Source organism: Hemicordylus capensis, chromosome 4 (genome assembly GCF_027244095.1).
Source record: "Hemicordylus capensis ecotype Gifberg chromosome 4, rHemCap1.1.pri, whole genome shotgun sequence".
In the NCBI taxonomy this organism is placed as follows: domain Eukaryota; kingdom Metazoa; phylum Chordata; class Lepidosauria; order Squamata; family Cordylidae; genus Hemicordylus; species Hemicordylus capensis.
Window position 1 is genome coordinate 50694357 of NC_069660.1, and position 25199 is coordinate 50719555.

At 43.5% G+C, this 25199-nt stretch overlaps 1 protein-coding gene across 3 annotated transcripts in view; it reads right to left on the reverse strand.

The window, feature by feature from the left end:
- Positions 1-25199, reverse strand: part of KDM5B (lysine demethylase 5B) — a 116690-nt gene that overhangs the window by 70673 nt on the left and 20818 nt on the right. For 2 of the 3 annotated variants that reach the window (XM_053246494.1, XM_053246492.1), the window contains exons 3-6: positions 24945-25067; positions 24469-24639; positions 22277-22333; positions 5971-6105 (exon numbers count right to left, since the gene is read on the reverse strand). In XM_053246494.1, coding sequence (XP_053102469.1) covers positions 5971-6105; positions 22277-22333; positions 24469-24570 — 294 coding nt within the window. In that variant the 5' untranslated portion in view covers positions 24571-24639; positions 24945-25067. The remainder of the gene's footprint in view (positions 1-5970; positions 6106-22276; positions 22334-24468; positions 24640-24944; positions 25068-25199) is intronic. The other variant, XM_053246493.1, reaches the window with a different exon arrangement.

The window sequence follows — 25199 nt, forward strand, 5'->3', positions numbered from 1 at the left end:
CCCACCCGAAAGCCAGTCTGAAATGGGTCTAGATAATCCGTTTCCTCCAAGACTGTCTGGAGCTGAGAGGCCACCACACTCTGGTCTTGTGGTAGCAAGCATGACTTGTCCCCATAGCTAAGCAGGGACTGCCCTGGTTGCATATGAATGGGAGACTTGATGTGTGAGCACTGCAAGATATTCCCCTTAGGGGATGAAGCCGCTCTGGGAAGAGCAGAAAATTTCGAGTTCCCTCCCTGGCTTCTCCAAGATAGGGCTGAGAGAGATTCCTGCCTGCAACCTTGGAGAAGCTGCTACCAGTCTGTGAAGATAATACTGAGCTAGATAGACCAATGGTCTGACTCAATATATGGCAGTTTCCTATGTTCTTATGTACCTTGCCTAGCCACAGGAGGTTGGAGACAGGCCTATAATTGCTCAACTCTGAGGGATCTAACACAGGCTTCTTTAGAAGAGGTCTAATAATTGCCTCCTTAAGACAAGGAGGCATCTGCCCTTCCTCAGAGAAGCATTTATGATTTCTACCAGGCCGCCTACAACAGCCGCCCTGCTAGATAGAATAAGCCATGTTGGACAAGGGTCAAGAGAGCAAGTGGTAGGCCTCACTGATCCAAGCAGCTTGTCCACATCCACAAGAGTCACAAACTGAAATTGATCTAGTCGAATCGCATAAGAGGAATTGTTGGATACCTCCAGTTAAGACATCAAATTAATTGTGGAGTCTCCATCTAGGTCAGGCTCAAATCTGAGAGATTTTGTCTGCGAAAAATTCATTAAACACATCACAGCGGGTGACTGATGCCTCCAAATTCTGGTTCATGGGAGGGGAGCAGATACTAGTCCCCTCACAACCCTGAACAACTCCGCCAGACGTGAACTCGCAGAAGCAATACAGGCAGAAAAGAATTGCTTCTTTGCCGCATGTATCGCCTGAGCATAGATCTTTAAATGTGCTCTATGTCGTAATCTGTCGGATTCGAGTCGAGTCTTTCTGCACTTGCGCTCCAGTCGCCGACCTTGCCGTTTCAGCCCCCGTAGCTCTTCCGGATACCAAGGGGCCAATTCTGAAGCGGGTTGGAGGGAACGCTTATGAGCAATCGTGTCTACTGCCCTGGTGAGCAAGTTGTTCCAATTCTCAACCAGGGCATCAACAGGATCACCAGCAAAGCCAACATTAAATCTTTTCAAGGCTTCTTGGAATCCTACTGGATCCAATAACCTCTTCAGGCAGACCATTCTAATAGGCCCCTCGCCCCTGCGGAGGTGGGAAGTGGTTGTAATCCCAACCTTAACCAGATGGTGGTCCGCACATGACAATGGGGAAATCACAGGAGTCCCCACCCACGGAACACCACCCTGATCAGAGTAAAAGACAAAATCAAGCGTGTGACCTGGCGTGTGTGTTGGTCCAGAGACCACTTGGGATAGGCCCATCGTTGTCGTGGCCGCTATGAACTCATGAGCTGCCCCGGATAGATTGGTCCTGAAATGAACATTAAAGTCCCCCAGCACCAAAAGTCTGTGAGACTCCAATGCAGGTCCCGCAACCATGTTCGTAAGCTCAGTAAGGGATTCAGTTGGGCAGTGGGGCGATCGGTACACCAACAGAAGTCCCAATCTATCCCTGGTTCCCAAACTTAAGTACACACATTCAATATGGTCCGATACCCTAACAGGGACCCTGGTAAGGGAGATGTCATCCTTATTTTTTATTTTTTATTTATTTGATTTCTATACCGCCCTTCCAAAAATGGATCAGGGCGGTTTACACAGAGAAATAATAAATAAATAAGATGGATCCCTGTCCCCAAAGGGCTCACAATCTAAAAAGAAACATAAGACAGACACCAGCAACAGTCACTGGAGGTACTGTGCTGGTGGTGGATAGACCATAGCCACTCCACCTCCTCGCCCACGTACCCTCACGTGCTCCTCCACAGAATATCCTGGAGGAAGAAGCTGGGATCTAACTGGACCACTAGCTTCCCCCAACCAAGTCTCAGTAATACATACCAGGTCAGCCCCTTCATCTATAATCAAATACCGCCAACTCGTTTGGTGGCTGCACAACTCGTTTGGTGGGCCTTCTTGGTCACTGCCCCGAGATTGTGGAATGCGCACCCTGCTGAGATACGATCCTCCCCATCTCTGGAAATTTTCAAAAAACACCTGAAAACCCATCTTTTCGCCCAAGCTTTCTCAGCTTCCTAATATTTTGGGGTTTAAATTTCTGGTTATTTTTAAATTGTTAAAGTGTTTTTAAGTTTTTGTATATGTTTTAAACTAGTTTTATGTTATTATAAGCCACCCAGAGATGAAGGTTTGGGGTGGTATACAAATTAGATAGATAGATAGATAAATCTCAGATGAGCTCTGGCTTATTTTGGACCAAGCTGGCATTGCAGAGGAGCAAGGTGAGGCTATGTGGGTTGTTGGCAATGCTCCCCAAGGTCAAAGAGCTGGCAGGACAGCCAGAAGGGGAGACAGCTATTAAATTTCTGATTACCCTTCCCCTGGAACGGCCTGATGACCTGCCAACGTTACTTCTTCTATTCCCCACCACCACCGGAATAGCTGCCCCACATTCAATGAAGACACCCCCTGTCTCCCCATCTCCAGGCAGACCCAAACACATTACCCAATCTCAGTAACAAAGCTGGAACACTTATTGCTACAACTCCTCAAACAGCCAAACTGAATAGAATGCAGCCCAACCCTCAGCCCTACACCAAAGGCCGGCTGGCTTTGGCGGCCGCCTGAAGGCTGGCCGCGCCGCCTGCTGCAGCTCTTCCCTTAAACAGCCCCCAGAGTTCTTCCTCTCACAAAGGACCCTGGGTAGGGCTGATGTGATCAGTCAGTGCCTACAGGTGGAATATGTCGGCACTTGAGGGAAGGGAGAATCCCAATTAGGCAGCAGGACTGTGCTAGGCTGAGTTGGTCTGTCCAGCAAATGAAGGGTGGGGAGGAGCAGCTCCAAAGCTCCCAGCTGTCCAACAAAGGAGGCTTGATAGTAAAAAGCCACAGCTCACCTCCTCCAGTCTCCCTCCCTGTAGATGTTACTATAATAACATCTCTAAAGACCTTGAGGATGGAAACAAACACGGAAAAACAAGGAAAGTTTTCCAAAAGATCTCTGAACTTAGAGGGAGGTTCCAACCTCGAATTGGTATGTTAAGGGATGCCAAAAGGACAGATAGTAACTGATTCAGACAAGATCAAACAGAGATGGAAGAAGTATACTGAAAATCTGTACAGCAGGGACATCTACATCCAAGATACTCTAGAAGATATTCCTTACTTGCAAGAACCTCTAGTACAGGAAGATGAAGTTAGATCAGCGCTCCAGTCATTACCAAGTCGGAAGGCTACAGGAATTGATGGAATCGCTACAAAAATATGGGAGGCAACAGAAGAAACAGCCGAAGTTCTAACCAAATTATACCAGCAAATCTGGAGAACAACACAGTGGCCAGATTGGAAGAGGTCAGTCTATATACTCATACCAAAGAAAGGAGACTTTTTTTTTTTTTTAATATTTATTTATTTTTATATCCCGCTCTTCCTCCAAGGAGCCCAGAGCGGTGTACTACATACTTGAGTGGATGCAAACCATCCCACAATATGCTTAATTTCACATGCTAGCAAAATAATGCTCAGGATCATCCAACACAGATTAGAGCCCTACGTGGAAAGGGAAATGCTGGATGTTCAAGCTGGTTTCAGAAAAGGCCAGAGAACAAGAGACATCACTGCTGATGTACACCGGATAATTGAGAAAGCCAAAGAATACCAGAAAGAAGTCAATACGTGCTTTATTGACTACAGAAAAGCCTTCGATTGCATCAACCATGTCAAGTTGTGGAATATCCTTAGGAGAATGGGCATCCCAGAACATCTCATTGTTCTCATGAGAAACCTATACACAGGACAGGAAGCCACAGTCCAGATGGAACATGGTGAAACAGACTGGTTCCAGATCGGCTAAGGAATAAGGCTGTATACTTTCTCCCTCTTTATTCAATTTATATGTTGAACATATACTGAGAGAAGCTGGACTGGAAGAATATGAGCATGGTTTTAAAGTTGGAGGAAGAAACATCAATAACCTGCGCTATGCTGATGACACCACTTTGATAGCTGAGAATGCGGATGATCTGCAAGCTCTAGTAATGAAAGTCAAGGAGCATAGTGGGAAAAAAATGGGACAACTACTAAATGTCAAGAAGACTAAACGAATGACAACAGGTACAGCAACCAGTCTCAGAATTGACAATGAAGACATTGAAATGGTGGATAGTAGTGATATGCACGGACCTGTCCGATCTTGGGGCGGTTCAGTGGTTTGAACGCCGGGGTGGGGGTTCCTTTAAGGGCGGGCGGAGGATGTACTTACCCCTCCCGCTGCTTTCCCCCCGCCGACGTGCCTTTTGTTGTAAGCATTTGGGGCAGCAGGATAACTCCCGCCCCTTCCCCCTCTCAGCAGCAAAATGCTTCAGAAAGCCTTTTGCGCATGTGCACATTGCACGTGTGTGTCATGTCTCCACGACGTGCCCACGCGCAAAAGGCTTTCTGAAGCCTTTTGCTGCCAAGAGGTGGAAGGGACAGCAGGGAGTTATGCTGCTGCCCCAAATGCTTACAACAAAATGCGCGCCGGCGGGGGAAAAGCGGCGGGAGGGGTAAGTACACCCTTCCCACCACCCTTAAAGGAACCCCCACCCCAGTGCTGGACCGCAGCTTCACGGTTACGTGCACATCCCTGGTGGATAGCTTCTGCATTTTAGGATTGATCATTAACAGTAAAGGATCCAGCAGTCAAGAAATACACCGCAGACTAGCACTTGGTAGGGTTGCAATGAAGGCCTTGGAAAGGATATTAAGATGTCATGACATGCCTAAATCTACAAAGATTAGAATCATTCGGACAATGGTTTTCCCTGTGACACTCTATGGATGCGAAAGCTGGATTTTGAAGCAGCAAGATAGAAAAAGCATTGATGCTTTTGAACTTTGGTGCTGGAGAAGACTTTTGAGGACACCATGGACAGCCAGGAAGACAAACAAATGGATCACAGAACAAATCAATCCAGAGTTTTCACTTGAGGCACAAATGACCAGGCTCAAACTATCATACTTCAGACACATTATGTGAAGATCCAGCTCCCTTGAGAAGTCCATAATGCTGAGGAAAGTTGAAGGAAATAGAAGAAAAGGACAACCAGCAGCAAGGTGGATGGAGTCTATTACGACAGCAATAAATGCACCACTGAGAGACCTTAACGGCCAAGCTGAAAACAGATCATCCTGGAGAGAATCTATCTATGTGGTCTCTAAGAGTCGACACCAACTTGACAGCACTTAATCAATTCATGAAAGTCATGTCAGAGGAGAAACTGAGGGATGACTTTGGAAAAGAGTGCATGCAGTCCTTCAGCCCACTCATCAACTCTTAACCAAAGTTAGAGTATGTTTGCAGCACTTCAGAGAGAAAACATTGTGTGCCTGTGAGTGTCAGAACTGCATGCATAGCCTGAAATAATTTGTAGGAATACTGGCTCACATACACAGCAATGTCAGGAAAATAGAACTACCAATTCTAACACTGCTACAATTGTCTGAACCTAACAAAAAAGACATTGTTGAGGGATCCTCAGGAATGACATGGCTGCAGGGGAAAGCCCAGAAACCAGGCCAAGGATACCTGCTTGCACAGCTCCACCCAATTCCTCTACTGTCCCCCTACAGCCCACAACATGGCCATTGCTGACAAGTCCCTCAATATCTTTCAGCAGGCTCGAGATACTGCAGAATCACAGAGATTTGCTTGCACTCTCTTTTTCTGCTAGTATTACTGTGTGTGCAAGTCACTGTAACCGCTTTAATATCTGGCAAAACAAGGAATTCCTTATTAAAACCATTTTCTGTTTTAGGATTATCATGTTTTAAGACTCTACATATAAAAAGCAATCCCACCTCTGCTCTCATACGTTTCGCTCGACGTGCAGGTGGACATGTTTCAGATGGCTGAACGGACTGTCTTTGTGGGATATCATGGGGTTTGTACTCCTTGTCCTTTGTATCACTCGCAAGGTCTGGCTTCTGAAGGCACTAAAATGCAAGCAAAAGAGCAATCTCAATTTCTCTCTCTATTAATTATTATTAATTATAATTATAATTATTTCTTGTTTACACAGTCAGACAGGTGTTATTGACTGGTTTGTTTTATCCAAACATCGAGTCCTTCCCAAGGACCTGGGATGCCAGAATTTTATTGTCAATGTTGTTGCTGTTGTTATAGATATCGACGCAGAATAAGGCTGCTCCCAGTAAAGCTGCTTTTTGTAATTGGCTGATGGTGATTTCTGTGGCCCCTATGGTGCTGAGGTGCTCTTCAAGGTCTTTTGGAACTGCACCCAGGGCGCCAATTACCACTGGGATTATTTTGGTCTTTTTCTGCCACAGCCTTTCAATTTCAATTTGTAGATCTTTGTATTTTGTGATTTTTTTCTATTTCTTTTTCTTCTATTCTGCTATCCCCTAGTATTGCTATGTCGATTATTTTGACTTCTTTTTCTTTCTTCTTGACTAGTTATATCTGGTGTATTGTGTGGCAGATGTTTGTGTTTGTAGTCGGAAGTCCCATAATATTTTTACATCTTCATTTTCTTCAACTTTTTCAATTTTATGGTCCCACCAATTTCTGGCTACAGGTAGCTTGTCCCTGCTACTTTGTCATGCCTTTGTTTGTATTTATTATTATTATTATTATTATTAAGCTTCTCTTGCACAAGTCTAGACACACAACCATAAGGATGCTCGCACAAGAGAAATATCAGGCCACTCACCCACACTGAGCCCCCTGCATCTCCAGATAGTCTGCTGAGACTCAGAAACCCCTTGAAAATGGTGTTAGAGAGGGCTGCACAACTTCAGCCCTCCTGCAGATGTTGAACTACAACTCCCATAATCCTTTATTGGCCACTGTGGCTGGGGATGATTACTAGTAATTATAGTCCAACAACAGCTGGAGGCTAAACTGAAATAAACTTGCAAATTTATTAAGAACCTCACAATTTCTCTGGCTTGCTACAGCTGCGTTTTCTGGACAGTGGTAGATCTTGATTGTTAATGATTTTATAATTATGCTACAATAACGGACAAAGCTATAAGATAACATAGCTGTGTTCATTACTGATAAGTGTGCTTCAAAGCGGAATCAGTGTGCCACTGATTGAGCCCTTTGCGCTATGGGTTTTATCGATACATTAGAATGAACAATGATGCAAGCAGTATTAAAGCAGTGGAAAGGAAATGTGACTTTAAGCTTAATGTATAATTTGATCACATTTAAATTGTCCAAAAACTGCAAGAAAATGAGTGCATAAGTATTTCCAGTAGCAGAATCACATAGCCTTGTTAAAAGCAGAAAGATTATTCAGTACCTGAATAATCACTGTCAGATTACTTACGTTACAGAAGACAAAGCTATTTGTATCTTCTATTTTAAAAAAAACAAAACCCACACACATTAAAAAACTTCTGAATACAGTAAATGGCTAAGATCTGGAGTACCAAAGTGGAAGTATAAAATGAGCTGTGCACCTGTTTTGGAAAACCAAAACTAGTTGCACCACAACCAGCATGCACTGGGGAAGGCAAATTTCAGTGTCCCAACCTTCCCTTCAAAGCACCCAGTAACTAGAAAAAATATGTCCCTGAGGACTGCACAGATCGCAGAGACAGATTTGTGTGTGACTTGTGTGTACAGAGCACTTCCGGGGCAAGGAGTGAGAAGGGGACCAAATGTCCCCCAAAGAACTCTGTGACTCATGGAAGTATATCCTTGAAAGCTGTAAGAAACATATTTCTACCATTTACAAGGTGCTCTGAAGGGAAGGTAGAGAACCCCAAAATTCACTCTTCCCACTGTGTGGTGGGTACAGCCTTAGTAGGGAAGCAATGCTGCTGAAGAGACTTCACAGCCATCTGTAATGCACCCACTTTGTTAGTCTGGATCTTGACCACTAAATTCTAAAAATAAAGAAGAAAAATACAGGAATGAGAGGGGAAGGTACACATTGGCCAAGTTCAAATGCAATACCACACCATGATTTAGCATTGCTAGCCCGAGGCTCATGCACATGCACAAGGGAACAAAATGTGCTGCTGTCATTCCTGGTTTAAAAGCAAATCACAATGTGTTATTCCTTCCCAGCAAATTGTGGTTTGTTCCAAGTGATCCACTAACATCCATAAGTATGGGTTCTGCACCTGCACAGGACTTCACAGGTGGAATGCTATAGCTCCTCATGGCACCCACATTCTGCCTCTTGCGCTCAGCACGTCCAATATATAAAGGAGATTTGGGCACAATTTTGCCAGCTCCTAGATGACCGCTGAAGTAGACGATCATCTACACCGTATCTCATGAGTGTAGTTGTAGTTGCCGTTACTATTTATATACATATACCTTCAAACTACTAGCCACCTACTGGCGCAATGAGGAAGTAACCTGTCTAGAAAGCAGGAGGCTGTTGGTTTGAATCCCCGCTTGTGTGTTTCCCAGAATATGGGAAACTCCTATATCGGACAGCAGCGATATAAGAAGGTGCTGAAAGGCATCACCATCTCATACTGTGCAGGAGATGGTAATGATAATCCTCTCCTGTATTCTACCAAGAAAACCACATGGCTCTGTGGTCGCCAGGAGTTGACACTGACTCGACGGAACAATCTTTCCTTTCCTTTTCAAACTACTGAAGCAGGGAGGAATGGGAGGTGATGTCAATGGATTACTCCCAAATAATCAATTACAGGTAAACAACCTGTTTATCTGGATTGTAATTCGTTAACCATCCAGAACTATGGGTGTTTAGCTAGCTCCCCTAGATGGACAGTGCAGTAGTTATTATAACACCGTTTTCAACATGCTCCTCCCAAAGCTTGCCACCGCTGCAGAGCGAAGATCAATAGCTTAGTGCTTAGACAGGACCAAAGATAAGCTCCACTAAGCTAGAAGTTCTTGAACAGATGGGTATAAATCCAACTGGAATGCATCACACGATGATTCTGGATTGTTACCTGCTCTGGAGCATTATTTCTTGCATTTTGCATTCTGAGGTGTAGCAAAAAGGTTTATTGCAGGAGTGCCCCAGGCACTGAATACAGGACTCAGATATTTAGAGCTGATTTCCCACTCATATTATTGATGATGTATGAAAGACCTGCTTAAGTCGTCTGCAAGTACACTGCCCATGCCCTTTATGTGTATAGCCACTGGGTTAATCTGGTTGTGAATACACCAATGCCAAAGTTACACGCTGAGGGCAAACACAGACCTGGACACAGTTCCCCCTGCCTGTTTATGTAGGCAATGGCTGTTGTGTTGTTTAACTGTAGCTGGACCACATGGCCCTGAAGGAGAGGTAGAAATGCTTTCAGTGCCAAGAACACATCCAGAAGCTCTAAGAATGTGATGTGCAGGCATCTTTGATGGTGAGACCATAGCCCCTGTACTTGATGTTTCCCACAGTGAGTTGTTCCCCATCTGGTCAGAGAAGCATCTGTGGTGACCCAGATTGATGGGGCTGGAGTCTAAAACAGGACGCCTTCTTGAAGACTGGCAGGTTTTGCCCATCAGTCCAGAGTTTCATATATGAGTAGAGATGACGAGATTCATGGCTGGCTGACTGACTACAATCGGATGGAAAACTAACATTGCTAACCATAATAGTAATTTGTACAGGAAGCCATGAGGCCCAGAAGCCTTTGAATGCGATATGCTCTTTGAACTGGATGAACCTGGAACTGTTGGTTCAACTCTTGATGAGGTGGAACATTCTAGAGTTAAATATGGTTTTTGTTTCTGTGTTTAATACTGCCCCGATGTAATTAAAGGTCTGTACAGGTTCCAGGTGAGCTTTATTTCCATTCATTCATTCATTCATCCACCACCCAAAATGTACATCTCTGGGCGGTTTACAACAAAATAAAAACAGAAAAAGTAAAAAATTAGTTAAAACAAAAACAAAAAGTTAAAAACATGACAACAATTTAAAAATTTTAAAACAGAATTTTAAAACAGCATTAAAACCATTTAAAAATATTAATTAAAAGCCTGGGTGAACAGATGTGTCTTTAAAGACTTTTTAAAAGCTATCAGAGATGGGGAGGCTCTTATTTCACTAGGGAGCGCATTCCAAAGCCTTGAGGCAGCAGCGGAGAAGGCCTGTCCCTAAGCAGCCACTAGACGAGCCAATGGCAACTGCAAACGGACCTCTCCTGATTATCTTAATGGACGGTGGGGTTCATGATGAAGAAGACATTCTCTTAAATACCCAGGGCCCAAGCCATTTAGGGCCTTATAGGTTATAACCAATAACTTGTATTTGCCCGGAAACATATTGGCAGCCAGTGTAGCTCCTTCAATACAGGAATAATATGGCCCGAGATGACCCAGAGACCAATGAGGCTGCCGCATTCTAGACCAACTGGAGTTTCCGGACTACATACAAGGGCAGCCTCACATAGACTGCATTGCAGTAATCCAGTCTGGAGGTTACCAGCAGATGTACCATGGTTGTGAGGTCGTTCATCTCAAGAGACAGACAATATGGAATCCTGAGGCACACCATACAAAAGTTCAGATTTTGAAGAAGTGCAGTCCCCAAGGGACACCATCTGGAACCTGCCCAAGAGATAGGAGTGGAACCACTGCAAAGCAGCGCCTCCCACTCCCTACCCTCTCAGACACTCGAGAAGGATACTATGGTCAATAGTATCGAAAGCTGCCAAGAGTTCCAAAAGGACCAACAGAGTCACACTTCCTGTGAATTCCTAATTGGAGATCATCCATCAGCCCGACCAAGGCAGTATCCACCCCATAGCCAGCCCAAAAGCCAGTTTGAAATGGGTCAAGATAATCAGTTTCCTCCAAGACTGTCTGGAGCTCGGAGGCCACCACACTCTCAATTACCCACCCACATAATACCACCCTGATCAAAGTGAAAGACCAAATCAAGCGTGTGACCAGTAATGTGCGTCGGTACTGAGACCACTTGAGATGGGCCCACAGTTGTCATGGCCGCTATGAACTCCTGAGCTGCCCCAGACAAATTGGTCCAAAAATGAACATTGATGTCCCCCAGCACCACAAGCCTGGGAGACTCCAACACCAAGCCCGAGACCAAGTCCATCAGCTCAATTAGGGACTCTGCTGAGCAGCAGGGTGATTGGTACACCAACAGAAGTCCCAGTTTATTCCTGGTCCCCAAACTTAAGTACACACATTCGATATGATCCAACACTGTAAGGGAAAAGTTATTCTTATAGACCACAGACACTCCGCCTCCCCGCCGACGGTCCCTCACCCGCGCCTCAACAGAGTACCCTGGAGGGAGAAGATGGGACCACACTGGGCCCCCAGCCTCCCTCAGCCTGGTCTCTGTAATACATATCAGGTTGGCACCTTCATCCAGAATCAAATCATGGATGGTTTCTGATTTGTTCAGGACTGACCTGGCATTACAAAGGAGCAAAGTGAGGTTCCAAGGTTGGTTGGCACTGCTCCCCAAGGTCAAAGAGTTGGCAGGAGAGCCGGAAGGCGAAACAGCTATTAAGTTTCCAAGTCCCCTTCCCCTGTAATGGCCCACTGACCTGCCAACATTACTTCTTCTGTTCCCCACCACCACCGGAATTGCCGCCCCATGATCAGTGGATACATTCCCTTTCTCCCCATCTCCAGATAAGCCTGGACACATTTACAAACAGAATTGAATAAACAGCACTGGCAAAGAAATAGTAGTTTCAGTAGTAGTGACCATTGAGACTTCAGAAGATTTAACTGAAGCTGGATGTAGTGGGTGAGATGATGAAGCATCACCAGCAGCCAGTGTTACAACAGGCACTGGATGAGTTATAGTACAAGGAAATAAGAAGTTTGTCAAAGATGGTGCTTACAGTGGCCTAGCTTGTCAGGCCTTCCAGAGACGGAACCTTTGGAACTGATAGGGTAGCTCTGGTGATGACATGCCTAGGCCCTATCTCTGAAGACCCTAAGTATTTGGTGCTGGAGTGAGAAACCACAGTAATGCTATTGACTAATGCTAGGTAAAGGTGCTGACAAATGTGAAGCCATCAATGAGAAGCTAGCTGGCGGGCAGAAAAGACTCTGAGTAACAGTCATAGTAATTGTATGCACAGGTGACAGGGATGGTGTCCTAGGGACATCACCTCCTCAACTTCTGGATTTTCTTTTGGAACCTCATCACGTCCTTGTTAAAAGAAGCCTTTAAATGCTGAAAGTGAAGGGATGCTCGCATTGGGAGTCCAGAAGGGAGAAGAGTGTTCAGGCTGTGGAAGGATCCAGGCCCCCTTCTAACCCCTGAATGTCATCTTCAACATCAAAAAAAGGCAATGGTGAAGTTGGTTCTTCGTGTCGTGGCATAACTTGCTTCGAGATCAACAGCACCGGTGCATTCAATTGAGATGTAGAGTCACAATATCAAGGTGTAACTGGCCTTGATGTAGAGGACAACTGAATCGGGGTCGAGAGGTGGATGTTGGGTATCGACTCATGCTCGGCACCATGGTTGAAGTCAGCACTGGTAGAAGTGCAGGCATCGGTGTTGGCATCAAGAGTGGAATGGATGAAGAAGTTGTCACTGTCGAGCGATGATCTGCTAAGCATCTACTCTCAGTCTCTCTTGATGTCAACAGTTTTGCCTTCCAATGGGAATCCACGTTCTGGAATCCTGTAGGCGATGGTGTCTGGTCAGTAGTCAGCTTGGAGCTCGAGTCTCAATCGTTATGCTTCTTTGAAGCTGGAATCGAAGACTTCATCTGAAGGGGATTGTCACCTCCTTTTGTGTTTATGATGATGTGGAGAAGGCGAATCCTTCAAAGGCAAAGGCTATTTAAACACCGTCTTTAGCCGATGGGGCACTGAACACCAAGGGTTTAAACTGTGCAGCAGCTGCAACCCTCAATGTCAAAGTCAATGTAGAACCTGGTTGTTGCATCAGTGGCCGTAGCCTCATCATACAGCGGCGCTCTAAATCTAAGTGCCTGGGTGTGTGTTTGTTTTTAGTCTGGTGTGAAAAGGACAAAAATATTTTGCAAGTCAAGGTGTTGTGCTTCTTGCCCAGACAAATTAAGCAGGAATCGTGGTGGATGCTCGAGGGTAACTTCCCACCACAATCTGCGCACTGTTTGAAAGTCTTTCATTCCATTAACAAGCAGAATAGTCGCCAAAACAGTCCGAGTCAAACCAGAAAAATCCAATAAAACACTTTCTATTTCAGAGAAACTCATGAAAAAGGGAACCAGTCCAAACTGAGGAGCAGCCAAAATGAGGAGGTCCTGACACTTAGGCAGTCGGAATTGGAACTGGTAAAATGGCGCCCAAGCCTCCTTATATATCGGACGTGCTAAGCATGTGCAGCAGAATGTGTGTGCCATGGGGAGCTACAGCATTCTGCCCACAAGGTCCTCCGCAGGCACAGAACCCATTAATTATGGATGGCAAACAGATCATGATCCAGATCAAAGAGTTCAAGTCCACATCCCATGCATCAGCCCTATTAGGGCCCCTTGTGCCTTGAGTAGAACAAGGGCAGTAGAATAAAATGAACATGCTGGGCCAAATGACTAACATTATAACCAGTTCGGCTCTGAATCAAGAGGCCTAGAAACCAATAGGGCATTGCTTGCATGTGCTGTTACAAGGAAAATAAATGCAAGCTATTAAGTTCTATTCCTTCTGAGCTTTCTTGAGTCACCTCATCAGTTTGCCTGGTTTTGGAGAACTTTTGCAACACTTGAGAAATGATATGCCCAGTATGAAGCAAGAGGAAAGGAAGAATCAAAAAGGAGAAACACACATCCTGCTTGCCATGTGTACCAGACATGGAAACAAAGTCAGGAATTACTGCAGGCATATAGAGGGGAGCAAAAAACAACACAACTATTGTTTGGACACACACATGAGTGAAGGACATGATAAATGGAATATAGTCTCCAGGGATTTCACCAAACATACATAGTAAGATTTATTTTTGCAGAGCAAGGATTTATGGAAAATGCACATATCATATCCAATATTCCCTTATATATTCAAATAGCAATAGCAATAGCACTTACATTTATATACCGCTCTATAGCTGGAGCTCTCTAAGCGGTTTACAATGATTTAGCATATTGCCCCCAACATTCTGGGTACTCATTTTACCGACCTCGGAAGGATGGAAGGCTGAGTCAACCTTGAGCCCCTGGTCAGGATTCAACTTGTAACCTTCTGGTTACAGAGCGGCAGTTTTACCACTGGACCACCAGGGGCTCTTGGAATGTATACAGAAACACAGTCTAATGAGGAGGTGAACCTAAGTAGACAAACTACTCAGAGATAGACAAACTATGAAAGAATGAAGCAGCCCAAAGAAGAAGAGAAGGTGGTACTAAGGAAAAAGGAGAGATAGGAAGTTAAGATGAGAAAACGGGGGCTAGGTTAGGAAGACTGCAAGATGCAGGCACCAACAGAAAAGAGAAGAGGCAAAAGGCTAGGGATGCTGGCATTCACTTGCCCTGTAAGTAACTGCCCATTTTTGCTGATGCATCTCACAAGTAACTGATGCTTAACATTCAGTTATGGCAACAGACTACTAAATTGCTTAATGTTCTACTTAGGGATGTGCATGGACCATGGAGACGCTGGGGTGTGTGTGTCTCGCTTTAAGGGCGGGGGGGAGGGTTGTACTTACCCCTCCTGCCACTTTCCCCCCTCTGGCACTCCATTTTAAGGAGAAATTTTCGGGCCAACAGCGTTCCTCCCAGCCGCCCCTGCCCCCTTGTTGACCGGTAAAAGCGGAAGTAACTTCCACGCATGCGCCCACCGCTGATGTGTGCGCACCCACCCTTAAAGTAGACACACACACACACACACACCCGGCTTCGGACCGCCAGACCAGGCAGACCTCTAACATGGCCTGCGGACCAGTTCATGCACACCACTAGTTCTACTGAGATCAGAGTACAAAGAAAACATATGATATGATAAACCATACAGTGACATAGGAAGTAAAGATGAGTCACTGTTAGGTCTCCCTAAATATTATCTACCTGATTTCATTAATGTGTAAATTAAACTGAAGTGACAAGCTTTGTTCACACTGGCATTTTCAATGTAACTTCACTGTCTGTGGTTAGACTAGAGATATGAAGGGGGGGCACAGAAAAGCTTTGGGGAGGATGAGGGGGATTCCCCCCCACTTAAGGCCACAGGTGGGGAAATTGGAGATTTTGGATAATTTAAGAAAACTTCTTCTATTCTCTCTCTGATGAGAGAGAATGCATTATGAATGATGCATAAAACATTTTACAAGCTATGGCTTTAAAATATTATCACTTACTGTCCATTGCCCTTTCAAAATGCTGTGTAAGAGCTATATAATATGAAAAGGTTTTATATAAGACAATGAAAAAGACTGGACAATTACAATTCTTATCCTGTACAATACAGAGTTATATGCAACTCTCATATACTAGGGCTGTGCCTTGGAATGTCCATTGCTTATGAATGTATAGCACACACCCTGGCGCTGTGGGGAGGTACCTGCTCCCATTGTGGCTCTCCTAGCGCAGTTCCACACATTTCCAGCACCAGGGACCTCGTTCACAAGAACCAGAGCTGGGTGGGGCTGGCTTGCAACTGTGGTTCCTCCCAGAGCTACCTCCATGGGCTGGCTGGTCCTGCAAAGCTCCAGTTCCTGTTAAAGAGCTCCCACCCAGGCACTGGAAATGTGCAAAACTGCACCAGGAGGGCCATGGTGGGAGCGGGCACCTCCTCGGAGCATCGGGGTTTGTGTGCCAAGATTAATCAGCAATGGACTTTCTGATTAATCAAATCTAATGCCAGATGCATTTTGGGTTTTTCCCCCTCACAGGAGGCACTGTCTTTACTATAGAAATTTTGCTTATGAATTTTTGCCTGCTTTCTTCTTGTCTAGCTTTCTCTTTGATCTGGAGAGTAGTGGATACATTATCCTTCTGATCTGGCACATGTTCATCTTGTATATATTCTCTCATCTCAATGAATTGTGATACCACGTTTTATCCTCCTAGGGGAAACAAGCAGCCTATTGCCTTGTTTGCCTGTGTGAGGAGAATTAAAAGGAAGTCAGAGGGCCGATGTTGAAAGAGGCTTGCTGTGGGAAGCAAACTTAGCTGATCAGATGCCACAGGCTGGAGTAGCTTGCAGGCTGATCTCTAGCACTAGATATTACAGTATTTATTATTTGGTATACTTATGAGATGTAAAAATATACATCTTCGTTTTATTTTTATAAAGGAAAATCTTAGCCCTATCTACATGTCATGTTCGACGTTCATATAAGTGTACACTGGTACAGATCTGTACACAGGTACTGTTATTCACACATAATGCATTTTGTATCTTGGTGTTTTATGGTTTTAATGTTTAGTTGATTTTAAGGTACTAAATGTAACTTTTACAGAATTTTATTTCATTTTAACTTTTGTAAACTGACTTGAGATGCATTATGAAAGATGGTATAAAAATTGAACAATACATAATGCTGAACATAGGTACAGCAGTACACTTCTTAACGGTACCATGAAGGTGCAGTACTCACACAAAAACATGTATGCTTTTATAGTCATCATACAACAAAATGTCTGAATAAGGCTCTTCTGTGCTAATTATGCTGTATATCAGGCCTGCTCAGGCCCCTCAGCTGTTTTTGAACTACAACTCCCATAATCCCCAGCCACAGTGGCCAATAGCCAGAGATTATGAGAATCGTAGGCCAACATCTGCAGGAGGGCTGAAGTTGAGCAGCCCTGCTGTACATAGTTCATTTCATGTCTTTAAAACAGTCAAGTATGTTTAAATATGATACAAAAATAAAGAGTATTGTATGTATTTCAATGTCCACAAAATGTGTTTTTACCTCCAAAAACATCACCACCATTTTGATATGACTAAAATTTACAGATATTTTATATCTCTAGATCAGACACTATGAATTCCATCTTAATTTGACAGGCAAAAGGACTGTGGCTAGACCCTCCATTTAAAATGTGCTCCTACCAGATGTGCTTATTTTTTTCTAGCTTCAGGAATCTGAAGACTGTTAATTCTCCAGATGCTTTCAGAGGACATAATGGTGCTCCCCTTAGTATATTATTTCCCTTTCCATAATCTGAAGTATGGCGGGGGGAAAGGAAATATAAACTCTATGTTAAAGTAGGCAGAAATCATGAACTTTAGCTGAGGACATAAATAACAGAACTTATGTTTTGGGCGGTATAGAAATGTATTATATATAAATAAATTTAAAGAAGTATATAAGAAGAACAGTCCTGTTGAATCAGGCCCAGGGCCTTTCTCTGTGCATCCTGTTTCACACAGTGGCCCACCAGATGTTTCTGGGAAACCCACAGGCAAGCGCTGAGGGCAGGCCCCCTCTCCTACTATTGCTCCCCTGCAACTGGTATTTAGAGGCACCTTGCCTCTTAGGCTGGAGGTGGGCTATAGCCCTCAGACTAGTTGCCACTGATAGACATGTCCTCCATGAACTTAACTAAGCCCTTCTTAAAGCCATCCAGGCTGGTGGCTGTCACTACATCATGTGGCAGAGAATTCCAGAGGTTAATTATGTGTTGTGTTACTTTCTTTTGCTAGTCCTGAATTTCTTAACCATCAATTTTATGGAATGACCCCTGGTTCAAGTGTTGAGAGAGGGAGCATCTTCCTTATGATGTAAAGCTACAACACCTGGGACATTTTAGTTTAGAAAAAAGAAGAAAGAGGGGCAACATGACAGAGGTCTATAAAAATAAGCTTGGCGTGGGGAGAGAGAAATTTCTCTCTCTCTCGCAAAACACTAGAACCAAGGGTCTAGCATCTTCTGGTACATATTTAATATGAGGAAGCCAAATTTTTAGATATTTTTTCTTTTTCTGGCAACTGCAGGTCATCCTTAACTGATGTGCCTATTTTTCCATCTGGGCAGTGTTGTGTGTTTTTTGTTTTTTATGACTGTGGCTGATACCCAGACTAATCCTGCACCTATGCACCAGGGTATTCCCATCATGTGGGGTGGCAAATGCTTTTTATTGGGTGGTGGGGGCAAAAACGCCTTCCTCCTGCAGCCACCTGTGCCTCCAAAACTAATACCCTGAGGACTGGGGGACCCTCAGGGGCATGATTTCCAAAAGGCATAGATGGCTACATAGAGAAGCAGAAACTGCCAAAAATTGCAAGCCCCTTCATTACGCAACAGAAAACCTCGGCACATCAATGCAGGGTTAGTCTGGATGTCAGCCTCTGAGTCTTAGAAGGATTCACCCAGTTTTCATGGCTTTTTATAGGCATTCGAGCTATTTATTATAATAGGGAATTCCTTCTATTTCAATAGATGTGATAGAACCATTTGGGGAGACAAATTTAGATGGCAGCTAGTAAGCTCATGATCTTTGCCACGGCATTATTAGACATTCAGTCCACATATGTACATTCCATTGTGTTGGCATTCATAGGTGCATCGGGCCCTCTTTCTGATAGATATAACTGACATTTTTGGGAAGTAAGGGCAAAAACAGTTGCAATAAAAGAGAGCTGTGATTAGCTCTTATATTTTAAAACAACAAAACGCCTTTGTAGGAGCCGGGGGGGGACCTCCAGTTTTGATTAGAGAATCAGAACTGGGGAAAGAGGCATCTTCTCCTCCCTACAGGTACTATGATTCCTCCTGGGGAAAAGTCAGTCACTTGTATTTTTTCATCAGCAGGACAGCAGCTTCTAGGGAGGAGGAATAAAACCCACAAGAAGTGCCAGTAATCTGATATTTTTAAAGTCACTTTCATTTTGGCTCCAAGATTCCAATGTATTTCAGACATGTTGCACAGACATTAAAAGGTTAATTCTCAAACTTTTGATTTTTTAAAAATCTCAGTGGTTTACCTAAATATGTTTCCTAGCAACTCATAGAGCTGTTCTGGTCTGCAACAAAGCGTGATACATAGTTGAATCAATGTGGTGGTAGAATGGGACTGTCCAGACAAGGCAATACACATTGATGAACTGGATCCATCCCAAAGCTGTCTCTTTGGCTATTCCTGATCCAAATCACAAAGGTCTGACCTTTCAAATAACTAAGATTTTTTACCAGCTGCAAACTAATGAAAACCCCTATGCAAAAGAGTGGAAAATCTTCAAGATAACCAAGGAAATAAGATCTGACTCTTGGCTTTTTTGCCCACACTTCTGAATAAGCCAGAAATAATAGGAAGCACTAAAATTTCCAAAACTCTACAGCAGGTTATCAAATCTTCTTGATGGTGCCAATTGTTCTCCTAAAAAATGGAAGATTTACATACAGAGAAACTGAATCCTTCATGCCAAGAAAAAGTTAATAATGAAGCTGTTTAGTTCATAAATGAGGTTACTAGAAGTCATGTACTGTACAGCTTTGTCTCTCCAATAAGCCTCCAAACCCCTTGCTGCTACCTCCCCACCATCTGATCAATATGGCCTTCAGCATGCCCCTCACATCTCCTACAGAATGCTCTTTCGTCTCCAAGCAGAACTATTCCTCTTCCCCATTTAGCTGAACTCCCTGTCAATGGAGTTCTATACTTTTTTTCTCCTTTTAGTTTATGAGACCAGGCAGGAAAGAATTTAAGAGAAAATACCTCTTCTTCAAGAGCCCTAAGCGACCCCAGAGCTTTGGTTTGGCTACCTCTATACCAGGCATCTCAATCTCTTGAATGCCAGGGACCAGATGTCTAAATTGATGTGGACAGCTGGCTACTACTAGAGAAACATCATTCTCTACCATATATTGAAAATAAAATCCTTGTATGTAGGAAGCACTTGCTGAGCTAGGCAGAGAATATCAATATATGGATGTTGTTATATGAGAGGAAAACATCAGCAAAAAAGCAACACACTGATTTAATTAACTGATACTCTTATTTCTTGAGATTCTTAGGATCCAGAACTGAATGGGATACCTACCTATGCAACAAACCTCTCAGAAAGTGCCAATTATAAACATATGTTGCATAAAATACAGGCCAGGGGCATACCAAGGTTGGAGTGGGTCTAGAAATGAGATTTTAAAATGGGCCCCTCGCTGCTATATCTCTATATATCTCTGTATTCACACACACACGCGCACCCCAGGGGTGCACAACTCAAATGCTCAGATGGGCCAAAACCAATCGTGACTTGGCTTGTGGGGGCTGAGGTCAATTTTTAGGGTGCTGATTATTAAAGTGACACTTAATATCAGTTAATTAAATTAATTAAAATTAGAGTGAAATTAATTAAAAATAAAATTTAACTTCTGAAGTTCTGACAGGCCAAGATTAATGTAATTTAAATTGAATTGAATTAAAATGAATTCTAATAAAACTCATAAATACAATCTGTACAAAATACATAACAATGTAAACTGCATTGCTCTTCCTTTCCACCTTTGCCAAATCATCCCACTTAACATGGGATGTTAAGTGGATGATAAGGTAAAAAAGAGGAGTTTTTCTCTTAATTTTTTATTTTAAAAATAGCACTTTGATTCTCCACCACACACTTTCTGATCCTTCACAACCACCCCACCAGTGTGGAAGATGAGAGAAAGGGGGTGGAGAGGCAGGGGGTAGCGGGGAGAGGAGGAGATGGGGCAGGCTTGATGAGAGGGAGAGAGAAATAAAGAGTAAAATGTGATGGGGCAGGCTAGAGAAGAGGGATGGAGGGAGAGAGAACCATTGGCAACATTTCCCGAACTTTAAATGACTTGCACGTGGAAGGAGCACTGACAAGAAAGAGAGAAAAGGAAAGAAAGAAGATGGAGCAGCAGGCTTTACAGGAGCGGCGGGGGGGGAAGGTTCAAGCTTTACTAGAGGGAGAGAGAAAAGGAAGGAAAGAGGATGGGGCAGGCTTGGTGAAACTAAAGAAAGCGGGGATGCAGTCTCGAGGAGGAGAGAGGTGTAGTTGGGGCGAGGGAAGAAATCAGTGTGGGTTTCCCCCCCCTTCATTTCGGGGCTCTCCTCCCCCTGCCTGCTCACCTCTCCGGCAGCTACAGCTGCTTTTAGCTCCTGAGCCCTCCTTGGGGCTCGTTTCCCTCTGCCCGCCCGCCTCTCTGGCAGATACGGCTGCCTTTAGCTCCCGAGCCCTCCACGGTGCTCACTTTCCCTCTTTCAGACTACTTCTCTCTCTACTTATCTCTGAGCACCTCCGCTCCTGCCAGGCGCAGGAGCTTCCTGGAAATGAGGCTGCATTCACAGCAAGAGCCAAGGCCCTTGGAGATCAGAAGAGAGAGAAGTAGTCTGCAAGGGGGAAAGCGAGCCCTATGGAGATCTCGGGAGCTAAAGGCAGCCTTGGCTGCCAGCGAGGCGGGCAGGCAGTGGGAAGCAAACTCCGAGGAGGGCTCAGGAGCTAAAGGCAGCCATAACTGCTGGAGAAGCAGATGGGGGGGGAGTGTTTTTCTTGCTTCTCAGAGCAGCCGAGGCTTGCTACCGGTCTGGAGCTTCTTCTCACCACTTCTCCTTGTCTCCTCCTTTAAGTTCTTCTTTCTTTCTTTTTTTGCAATGCCCCCCACTGGCACCACCGACATCACTGCTGCCTAGCTTCTCGAGGCTCAGCCTGCCTGCTACTCGTGTTGCTCATGGTGCACATGAGGCAGGCAGGCAGGTGGCGGCTGTCCCACCCCACCCAACCTCCGCCTGGAATGGAAGCAATAGGGTGCGCAGGTGCAGCTGGTCAGTTCTTGCTTTTTGAAGGCAGGGTAAGCCCCCTCCCACTGTGTCTTCACCACACCGAGGCCACCAGCCATTGCACGGCCTGCCTGAGAGGCAGGCTGCAAATCAGGCGGGTACCGCAGGGTGTGCGTGCCTTACGCTGCCATGTGCCATGAGAGACTGGCCTCCTAGGGGGCCCCTTGAGGCAGCCGGGCCGGGAGACAACTGTCTCCCCTTGCCTAATGAATGGTGCGCCCCGCTGCAGGCCTTAAATCAAGTAAAGTAAATGCAATAAATGCCTACAGAAATACTGATGAGAGACACTGACAAAGAAGTGAAACTTGAATCCTCAATGGGTAGCAACATGAGACCAAAATAAACACGTATATTCATTCAATTGATTGACTCATTTCACAGAATATTTTAATAGTTCACATTGGAAGATGCATAGGAAGCACCTTAATAGCTTAGAACAGAGACAGGGAAGGGTTGTCATTCAAAAAAATGATGATGAACATACCTTTTCCAGAACTGCATCATCCACTAAACACATCAGTTTGGAACAAATGTCAGGTGCCTATTGCAAAAGAGAGCTTGGAAAGTTACAATTTAAAAGAACTGTGACCTTTGGAAGTGAAGTCACATGTGAAAATCATAACCTTCTCAAGTAGCCCTTTTTTATTTCAGACTTATCATCCAAGTCTGAAGACATTTAAATTAAGACCATATTTTCAATAGTACATGGTCACTTACAAAGCTCTGTTTAAAATGCACCTAGAAAACACTTCTCTGTATATTCTAATATGATGACAAATAAATATGAAAAACTGATTACACAAGGCCAAGCAGAACATCTTCATGAAAAGAAATACAACTCCTTTTAGCCTTCAGAACAAAACAGAAGCTTACATACCAATGAAATGAACTGTTTTACTGTTTTCCACTAGGCAGTAGGAACGTATGATAGAAGTGATAAGATCAATTTTCTGGTACAAATATTTTTATTCAAAAGCTGTTTTAGTGCCTCATTAGCATTTCCACAAATTAATATCTAGAATTTTCAGGACTTTGAAAGACACAAATATCAACCTTGGATGAAAATATTAGTTTGATGCTTACAACCTACAATATATATTATGGAATACTGGCTGTTTGGTTGAAACAAAGGTGCATGCATCTAGTGACCAAGGGCCGATTCATATGCCCGTTTTAGGCCATGGATAGCTATGGTTTTCAGGTGGCACACATCAACTTTCAGCTGTATTGTCTTATTGTAAGGCAGTTCTATGCATGCCACCAATAGTGGCTGAATTCACAATGCCACCACATACCAAAACCTACTCCAGACTGAATCTAGACTATGGTGGCAGTGTGCACACAACTGAATCAACTCATGGCAAAAAGCACATGGAGGCTGAAAACTGAGGATTGTACTAAAACCACACAGGGTTTTCTTTTATAAGTTGTGAATAGCATGTACTGAATCAGAGTCCACCCCCTGCCATGTCATATCTCTAATTTCACTCATTTAGAGCTAAGCAACACCGAATTTTCCTTTTCTATGAACTGGCCATACGTATGTAAGCTTATGACACAAAGATCACTGAATTTAGAAGTCCTGTCATATTGCAGAATGGACTGGTAAAAATAGCTTTCTGCATGATCCATAAGCATGATTTATTTACATTCAACTACTGCATGGAAAAAAACTATGCAGGGAAGCACAAGGCAAGCGTACATTAGAGACCTTCCCAGCGCTCAGAAGTGATTGTTGTACTGCTTACTCCCATACAACCATAGACTTACAATGAAGGCTAACTTGGAGTATTGTACCACATAGGCCCACAGGGTAGAGAGCCATTCCAATAAATGTTAAATAAAAATGCTAAAAATATTTAGATTTACCTTCAAAGTTCTACTGTGTACACAGCTACTATGGAGTACTACCACAGCTACTATGGAGTACAAACAGATTTTGAATTATAGTATACGCAAGATGAGGAGTAATCTTGCGTACAGCAACTTAGTTATTCGAGATCAGTCATTTTGTTCTCAAGAGATTAGTTTTATTTGCAACTTCAGACATTAAAAAGTCTGAAATGCCCATCTGCATTTATACTAACAAAGTTATTGTACAATTGCTCATTCTAACTTATTTTCTTTAACCCTTTATTTAGAAGTTTTAATATCAGCGTGCATCAAAATGGTGTAGATTTTTTAAAACCTTGAAAGAAGAAAAGAAAAAAAAGGAGAGAAGGTGGAGAGGAGATAGTCTCAATAGAAATACAACTATTTATCATACTGAAGTTTTTTAAAGTGAAGTTTTAAAAGCCCAATAAATTCAAACAAACCACTTCTTTGCATCTAGTTTTTTTGTCCAAAAAAGGGAGAAGCAAGCTGATCCAGACTGCTTTCCTTTCTACTGGACAAAAATGTACATTATAAATCTCTAGCTTCTTGATAAAAACAATAAAAATACCAAACTGCAATAAATATGTAGGAGGTTTTACTTTTTTCAGTAAGGAATTTTTCCCCAAAAATCCTATATAAAGCTTCCTAGGTCCCACTGTATTAAGTTTTCTTTTGAGATTCCTAAAACACCCATCACCACTGGATCTAGGTAGAGGAAGAACAAATTCAAAAGCAATGTTGAAACATGACACAATCCATTTGTAAGAAGTTCCCAATCTAGGACAAGTCAGCAAAACTCACCAGGAGGCTAGCTCCAGACTGGAATAAGTTGTAAGGATAAAGAATGCGCTCATAATGAGCACGAATATGCGAACCCACTGCTTTGCCAGGAGCAAACCCCATCTTGGTGGCTATTTTGGTCCATTTTCTGTCCTTACAAACAAGGTCAAATCCACCTTCTTCTGCAACTAGCTGCAAAAGAAAAACAATTGCACATTAAAATCCCTCTACATGCAACCATAACTCAGAAAAGTAAACTGCTTTGCTTCAGCACACAGGTAATGTTTTATGAATATCACAAATCCATATAAATCCATAATTTTTAAATACAAACTAATTTAGTGACAACAGCAATATTTTAAGTAATTAATCCACTCACTTGAGCCCCATTTACCAAATGCTAAAATGGCTATCAACTCAAGGACCTCTGAAATTGAAGTACAACTTGCTTCCTGCTGGAAATAAGCGTGCCCTCATCCTAAACAAGTGAGACTTACCCTGTTAAGCTGGAACAAATCCAAAATTTTCCTTTCTACATGTGGAATTTTCAGTGTGCATCCTTGAAGTTCCCAGAACTTTGCTATCTGGTCCAGAAAATTCAGTTTTACCCGGGTCTGAGCCTGTTAGGACATAGTGTGCATTTATTATACAGCTTAGATATCATTTTGAAGTACGAAATATAATCCAATATGGCCTATCAAATCAAGATACCAATAATAGAGATGACCACTGGCTCTTTATGAAAAGAAGCA